This window comes from Temnothorax curvispinosus, unplaced genomic scaffold, assembly GCF_003070985.1.
Source record: "Temnothorax curvispinosus isolate PA1 unplaced genomic scaffold, ASM307098v1 QBEX01014060.1, whole genome shotgun sequence".
NCBI classification, from domain to species: domain Eukaryota; kingdom Metazoa; phylum Arthropoda; class Insecta; order Hymenoptera; family Formicidae; genus Temnothorax; species Temnothorax curvispinosus.
This window is the reverse complement of record NW_020223840.1, coordinates 831-9,671: the sequence shown is the minus strand read 5'-3', so window position 1 is coordinate 9,671 and position 8,841 is coordinate 831. Positions and strand designations below refer to the sequence as shown.

Here is an 8,841-nt window from a genome sequence, read left to right as displayed (position 1 = left end):
TTATACTTTTAGACCCAACGAATCAGCGTAGCGTGTCGATAAGACGATACTCAATAGTTGTGTCTGCTGTACGTGGCCGTTCAATTGGTATTAGTGGGCGTTTACTTATTTCGCGCATGCGCACTCCATTTTGGACAACACTAACTTCAAAGGCGCCGACAGAGAGTTGCGCTACTGTATATACTGTGCCTATACCTCAAATTCGACCTAAATTATTTAGGCCGCCTGCTGTAAACATTTGATAGACCGAAACTAGCTTCAGATCAGACTTTAGGTTGAATTTGAGGTATAGGCCGCGGCTTAAATGTCCCGGTGTACCCGTGCTCATTGGCTACGTTTACACCCTGAAATTAGGCCGCGGCCTGTACCTCGAATTCGACCTAAAGTCTGACCTGAAGCTAGTTTCGGCCGCCTATCAAATGTTTACAGCAGGCGGCCTAAATAATTTAGGTCGAATTTGAGGTATAGGCCGCGGCCTAAATTCAGGGTGTAAACCTAGCCATTGAATATGATTATGAAAGAAATGTTATGACTCTAAATCAGAAATCTTATATTGAATCACTAGCTAGAAAATACCAAATCAAAAATTCAAAATTATATAATACACCGATGGAAACATTGGAAACCAATTTAAAATTGGAGCGAGCAAACGTTATATCTAATGATATACAATTTAGAAATATAATTGGAGCACTTTTATATATCAGTTCAGGACTAGGCCCGACATAAGTTTTAGCGTTAACTATTTAGTTAAGAGTGTTAAAATATCTATATTTTTAACGAAAGATTTGGAGTTAATCTATAAGAAAAATGACAATAGAGAGATTCTTGATTGTTATGTAGACGCGGACTGTTTTTTTTTCTCTCTTCGATCAGCCTGTCGGTTTCTGAACTAACTTTTCTCTGGTTTCTCAATTTCTACATCGGTCCGGATGCTGTTCGTGATTTTTGTCGATAACGCATTTAACTCTAGGCCCTATAGCTCCTCAGTTGGTCGTAGTTTTTTATCGATCTAGTTGTTCTTTTTTTTCCCCTTTATCTCGTGTATTGTGGGTTGGATTTTTTTAGCTATCAGGCGCCTTAATTCTCTCCAGCCGAATGTCTATTTGGAGCTTTGCCCTCACCAACCTGTGGTCACTGCCAATGTCAAATCGATTCAGAACCGAGACGTCCGTACACATACGTTTGTCTGTTGCCAAAACGTAATCTATTTCGTTTTTCACTGTATTTTCTCGGCTCCTCCAGGTCCACTTTCTCTTGTGATGTTTTTTGAAGAAGGTGTTTAGGCAGTATATTTTCTCCTTACTGAGAAAGTCAACCATCGCTTGCCCTCTCCGGTATCGCTCACCCAAGCCAAAGGCGCCGACATACGACAGATTTGTTGCAGCTCTTGCTCCAACCCTGGCATTGAAGTCGCCAATTATGATGATGAACTTGGCCTTCTCTGTATTCTTTGCGGCCGTCAGATCTTCATAGAGCGTCTCATTTTCCTCGTCTGTCGAGGCAGAAGTGGGTGTATATGCTTGTATTATCTGCATGTTGATCTTAAGCGTTATATAAATGACTCTGTCCGAGATCGCTTTTGTCTTGGTAATGAAGTGTTTCATCATCCTCTTGTGGATCATGAAAGCCACGCCACCGATGTGTGAATTTTCGTTGGAGTTCCTCTGGAACAACAGATGTTCTGATTTTAGGATAGTGACTGCTTCACCGCTGAGCCTCATCTCGCTGATCTCTAGTACGTCCCACTTAATGTTCTGCAGTTCTTTCTCAAGGTTTATCAGGTGTTCTTCGGACCTCATTGTGCGGATATTATATGATGCTATGTGTGGACTGTTTTCTTGTTTCTTCTGTGTCTTGTTTTGGACAATTCTTGTCCTTTAGTCGAGCTTTTGCCTCCCCCAGAATCCGTGAGGCAAATTGTCAGTGCGAGATTTTGAGCGTCAATCTCTACTCGCCTGAAGTAATATTGTTTTTAAGTTTGATATTTCATTTTGAAAGGTTTTTGGCAATTAAAACGCCACGCTTTCCAGACATGTTGGCGAGTACCTGTTGATCCACGGGAGCTATTTTATTTCGCTACTACCCATCAAGCAAGCTTGATAAGCACTCCCCCATCCGCCACCCGGGGGACGCGCCCTTAGGGGGTTACAGGCCCCCCCCCCCAAGGAATATTATATGAACGTTAATTTGTTGACCAGAATAATATTCTAAGAACTTTTTTATAATATGTTCCACTGATATTAAAATAATATACTAAAGGATATTATGTGAAGTGGACATATGTTCGAGATCCGTCGAACTTTTCTACGCGAAACATCGGCTCGAAAACATTATTATATTTAACATCGAGAAATACCGATGTTTATGTTGTTCAAGCTCTGTCGAACTTGTGCGAAATATACGTTCCCCGCGATCCCCGCGCCCTCGAAGCCCATCGATCGCGATCACGCGTTACGAGAGTGCTCCCTTATTTGTCGGAGCACGGAAACGGCTGTTCTGACGCGTGATGTGACCATACGGACGAATCGCGATTCAGCTCTCATCGCGCGTTCGTTCCTGAAAAACAACCCTCGTGAGTAAACGACGAAGTCGCTCGCCGGACAGTCAGTCGTTGCTGAGGATTCCTAGCCTCAAGTCGTGAGCTAGAACTCATAACCAAAAATCGTCGCGTATCAATCCTCGTCTAAAGACAGCACGGCTCTCTCCCTCTTAAATCGCTGCGTGAATCGCTACTCGTTCGTTTCGTCTTAACGTGCGGATCAAAGTTATTTATAATTTAAGTGTGCTACTTAGCGAGGGGTCCGAAAAACTTCCGGTCGTGCTCCGCTCGCGATCGTTCGTCTGCCACGCGTTCAAGATTTCCGTTCGACGCGTACAAGATCTCCGCTACGCGAGAGGCTTCGATGCGAGAAGCTGAGACAAGATTTCCGTTCGCGATATCTGGCAGAAAAGTACGAACGACTCAGAAGATTTCCGAATCCGCGGCGCACGATCCGTTGTTCCCCCTCGCGTCCTTCCCGTTCTTGAAATAAAGACTATATATTTCTTTGTGCAATCTGTGTTACGAGTGCTTTAATCCTCATTCCTCCCGCGAATTTACGACTCGCGTTATCCACGCTTCTCGCTCAACTCTGAGCGGAATCCAGATTCAGGGCGACCGTCGTAAAGCGACGCCCGAACAACATATAACATCAATAGAATAATCCTATAATACTAGAAAATATTAATATTCTCGGAATATCATAATAATATTATTACAATATTCTAGAAACATTGTGTGCTTATAAGGATGGTTCTATTATTATTTTCTGACGTTAGAATGCATGCGACACTTCTGCTGCATTTAAGCTGTTACTGTCTGAGATGGCAGGGCATGCTCGATTTCTGCTCCATTTCTGCCATCACAGTAAGCTCTCTAATATGCTCAACTTCTGACAATTGTCTGCCTGTACGACCTGATGTTATTCTATATACTTGATTTTAGTCTGCTTTTTATCGACATATTATATCAACACGCAATACTTAAATTTTACTGTTCCTATGCTGACATATTCTGTTTCATTTATTTTGCATTATTTCTGGTATCATATTATTATGACGTCAGATTTTGCTAGAGTTCTATTTCATTTCTACGCACATTATCTGATACGACAGATCATGCTTTGTTACTGCTAAAATTATGCCAGTATAGCTTGCAGCACACAGTTTGCAAAGCCTGCTAAAAGCATCGGCTATCTGGGAGCCTTAGACCGTAGTCTGGGCAATTGCGTGGGGAGAACGTAATCTAAATGAACGCAAAAATCAACATGGCGTTGACATAAGGGAGCTTTTTGCGCATGCAGCATGCACACATATTGCACACATATGTGCAAAACGTCTCCTCATTGGTTCTCGTGCTGACGCCATATTGGTTTTCTTGGCTTCACTTGGGTCACGTTTTTGTCTATGCTTTCTAATAGAAATGCCAAGAGAGCCTCTAAAGAGGCTCTCTAGGCCGGTAACATAGAAAACAAATTATAACGGAATTAAAAAAAAAATGTTGACATTATCGACATCAAGGAAGTTCGGCCTTCACTCTTCACTATAGAATCTCTTTAATTATTTATATTCTTGGGACTTTTACGTCTCGTTTAGTTCGTTAAGAAAGCACTAATAACATGCTTCAAAAGAAAATTGATGTATGTTTATTTGTTTGTCCACAAACGACATTTAAATTTTATCCAATTTTTGGCTGTTTAAACCTTACCATTCGCCTTAAGGTAGATGGTGCATCAGCAAAAACTAAGATTTTTGATTGGCATTAAACTATGTTATTCTATAGGGCATTATACGTGATCAGGAATTAATTCACGATTTTTTACCACGTAATTACGGAAATATATAAGCATTAAAAGTTGGTCATCAGTTTTACATTAGTTTTATATGTGAACGACGTGCACAATCGTAATTTACGAGATTTTACGAGTATTTTAAAAAGAAATTGAGGTTTGGAAAACAGAAGATCTTATCAATTAAACTATTATATACAAATAATATTAAAAAAAAAACGTTAGTTTACTATTGTAATGAAAAGATATTCAATATTAAAGCAAACAAAATGTAGCTAACAGAGAAGCTCTGGCTAGGCTGCGTCATCGGAAGCGTCACTCGGGTGGGCTCCCTTCTCCTTCTAACTTGCTGAGATAGAAGAAGAGGGGAGTGTGCTCGTGTGCGCTCGGGGTGACGTTTCCGAACGCAGTCAGTCGGCTGGCAACAGCGCGGACCGCACCTTGCAACCGTGCGCTAAGACGGTGCACGCGCAACTAGTGGACCAGCCACGAGTGGTCCTGCGGCGGCTCTCCGTTGAGGAATTGCGGCGAGCGGGTCAACGAGCGACCGCGGCACGCGGCACCCCGAGAAATCGCGGGGTGCAGCGCGTGGGACGCATTCCCACGGGCCGCTGGTGGCGTCTCGGAGCACCAACCGGTGCAGCCGACAGCAGGTGCCGGGAACTGGGGCACACTGGAGGCTTTCCGTAGGGCGGCAGAGGCGTTCGGTGGCGAGTTGCGGATCCAGCGGACGAAAATCAATGCCCAGGAGGTGGTGACGGTGACGGCGGTGCCGCGAGCAGCGACACCGGACGAGCGGGACGACTCTTCGGAGAAATTCTGGAGCCCATCATCCGCGCAGGATTCTCCGTGGGACGAGGGGAATGTCCCCGAATAGAGTAGGAAAAGCGTGAAACGTTCCGAGGACGGAAATTATTATGGGGCTAAAAGCTCGCGATTAAGTATGATGAATTTTAAGTTTTGGTTGATTGTCAATTTGTTTTGATCCACATCCGTCCGGCGCAATAGAGCATAAGTTAGAGTTAAGTTGTGCGACAACGCTTGCCGAGCTGCGGCTCATGTAGACATAGAATATCTTCTCTTTTCTTTTGCCGATCCGTATCATTTAGTTTGTTTTTTGGCACACTGGTGCTCGGCTCGACCGTAAGAATTAAATTTAGTTGTTTGCGCATGGATCGCGATACCGCGCGGATTAAAAAAGGCGTCGAGCCACACACAATCTTCAGGCTGGGAACACCCGGGCACGAATTCGCGAAAAATTGCGAAGCCGATCGAGCCTAGCGATGAGATACAGAAGCGCGGACACGAATTACTAAACCGTGCGGGGCGCGCGACAAAAAACGACCTGTGCCGCGCCACAGCGTCGTAAGATAGGGGGATCCGTAACTTCGGAATAAGGATTGGCTCTGAGGAGCGGGGCGTGTCGGGCTTGGTCGGGAAGCGGGTTTGGCTGACGTGCCGGGCCTGGGCGAAGTGAACCGATCGGCGTTCTCGCGCCGGTCTTGGGGATCCGAGCTCGGTCCCGTGACTTGGCCTCCCGGGGATCTTCCTTGCTGCAAAGTTTCCGTGGCGGCGCGAGTCGTCGTGGTCGTCCTCTTCGGCCGCCATTCAACGCTCAGCTCAGAACTGGCACGGACTAGGGGAATCCGACTGTCTAATTAAAATAAAGCATTGCGATGGCCCTCGCGGGTGTTGACGCAATGTGATTTCTATGGATGGACGAAGAGCGCCGCGATCTGGGCACTAGGTGACGAGATAGCGAACCAGGCGTCATCCACGGGGAAAAACCCGCGGTGCTTCGAGAGCGAGACCTGGTACACCCGAGGAACAGGTTGAAATCCGATCACCCGGACGGAAGTTACGGGGACGGTCCGCGAAATTGTTACCCGGACATCGGCCACGAGAACAAAGTTCAGAATATAGTTAGTAGGGGTCGTGGAAGCAAGCACCGGGGGTCGCCGTCAACGGCGGGTTCCGCGAAGTATACCTGGACATCTTCTCCAGGAAGTCGGTCCGGAATCTTCTATAGGGACGTAGGAGAGGACGTGCGCGCAGGTCGGCGCCGTAGAAATCCGTAAATTGTAAAGGGTGGAAAACTACTACCCGGGCATCGATAAAGTGCGTCGTCCGTAAGGCGAAGCAAGTGGAATTTTCCGTCGAAAATATCTGGAACGCTCGGTAAACACCAGGTGTTATTGCGTCGCGTGGAATATTCCAGAAAGAGAAAGCGGCCGTGACGCCGTGGTGGGGGTAAAATATCGAAAGTGGGGAGCCACAGCGAGGAAAATTACTCGAGGCAGTCTCTCGTGGGCGCTCGCAGAGGTAACACCTGTCTCGCGCGTATATCTCGGCGTGTTGCGTTAATTATCGCGATAGTGTTACGAGTTACGAAATTAGATTACCCCGACGTCCGAAACAAACGGGAACGCCCGCATAATTCGTTATAATTCGTCATTACGAAGGCGAACGGTCGTATAGTACCGAAAACGGAAACTACGCACTCGACGAGACGTGCGACCGCCATCTTGCGCGGAACAAATAATTGTGAAAAACCATCTGTGTGAAACGATTAATATGAATAAATGGAACAATCATTTGTGAAAATATCAACGAAGTTATCGATTACTTACCTTCTACTTACCTGATCAAGCGGATGTAAGCCATCTCGTGAAGGCGTCGATCCGGGTCGAAGATTATCATCGGTGCTTCAACAGTGGGAGATGCAGATGAGTCATCCGTGGCGGAAATTTGAAAGAGAGCAGTACTGATTAAGTTAATTAACCACATTACTTATACTTACCCCGTGAGAGCGGTGGTCGGCCATCTTGTGTATGTGGTGGTCCCGGTCGGCGCGCAGCAGCGATGATCCATGGATCGGCGACGCAGATGAGGCACCCGTAGCGAGAACCTGAAAATAAGAAGAATTAATTAAGTTAATTAACCGTTAGTACTGTAACTTACCCGATCAACGGTGGTCAGCCATCTTGGTCTCACGTTGACTCAGGCTGGTGATTGATATCGGTGATCCGAGGATAGGCGCTGGAGATCGGGCATCCGTGGCGGGAAGCTAAAAAGAAAGGCGGATTAATTAATTAAGGTGACACGTGATAGACATTCTTGCCTGAACAAGCGGTGGTGATCCATCGTTGTCCTTGGTTGACCTCGGTAGGCGGCAGACGGCGATGATCTGAGGGCAGGCGACGGTGATGATCCATTCGTGGCGGAAACCTGAAAAGGAGAATGTTTAAACAAATTGGTTAACTATAACCTCATAAATACTACCTTCTCGATGGAATCAGGATAAACCGAGTGGCGACCGATGACTTAGAGGACAAAATAGTGTGTTTCGTAGCCCGATTACGTACCGTTCGGTTACAACCTAACCTCACTGTCGGCGCCAATGTCAAAATAATCAGAATTAATGACCCAAAACTTCCAGAAAGTCATTTTTTATCATTATTATGATGGTTGAGAAACTTATGACTATATTGCACCCAATTTTTTAGATTTTTGTTACAGTCGTTTTGACAAATGTGAAGTTGGTACCCCTGTGTAAGACACTTTGTTTTTAATTAATTACCTGTATCTGGGATTAATTACATGGTGTTATTATACATTTCTGGAGACTAGAAATTGGAACGGAACAAGGTGATACCAAATATACATTTTTTAATACATTAATAAAAATTTTTTTTTCGAGTGCTCTATTTTGACTCACGACAACGTCATCTACCTTAAGGATGTATTGCACCTATTTTCAAAGCGCTACCAAGTGGATAAAAATTTGTAAGAATGTTCTTTTAGTCTTCCTGATGTGCTACAAAAAAAGTAGAAACGAATCCACTAAACGGTTGCTGAGATATAACGATTTTAATTTTCACTGATTTTACACGTATTTTTATGGGAAGAGACGATTTTGACGGATAAAACAGCTAAAAAAATGTTGAAGGAGCGCTACCAATATTTTGAATTTTTTTGTACATCTAGTATACGAATAGATGAAACTATCTGTCAAGTTTCAATTGTCTTCACTACACCGTTTTAAAGAAATAAATTAATAATTAATAATAATTAATTATTAATTAATAATTAATAACTAATTATTAATTTTATTATTAATTTGACGTTATAAAGTTGAAATCAGGGCATTTTTACTGCCAAAAGTTTAGGCTCATAAATTACAAAAATTGCAAATAATACTGGAAAAAACATTTGTAAAGTAAAAAAATACCTTTGTAGGAGTAAAAATAAGACTCCTACTATCTTGAGTATCTTACATCTAGATTTACTATGCGTTAGGCGTAGATATTCAAGTATTTCAAATTTCATGCACTTTTGTCTAAGATTGTATGTACCAGTGATACATCCTTAACCCTATTCGCTCCAACCATGCCTTTCGTGTCCCACGAATTTCTAACAGTCGTTTGTTCCGGAAAACAAATGATCGTGGGAGAATCCCTTCCACGCCGGAAAAAGTTATTGTGGCAGGGAACCTCAGGTAAAAATTTCA

General features: G+C 44.0%; 1 protein-coding gene across 1 annotated transcript; it reads right to left on the bottom strand.

The window, feature by feature from the left end:
- Window positions 1–1,064: 1,064 nt before the first annotated feature.
- LOC112464262 (craniofacial development protein 2-like) lies at window positions 1,065–7,559 on the bottom strand (the record flags this gene model as incomplete). Its single annotated transcript, XM_025031137.1, has 3 exons — window positions 1,065–1,856; window positions 7,132–7,239; window positions 7,453–7,559. Coding segments are annotated over 3 exons (1,007 nt in total), but the record flags the coding sequence as incomplete, so codon positions are not given.
- Between the last annotated feature and the right edge of the window lie 1,282 nt (window positions 7,560–8,841).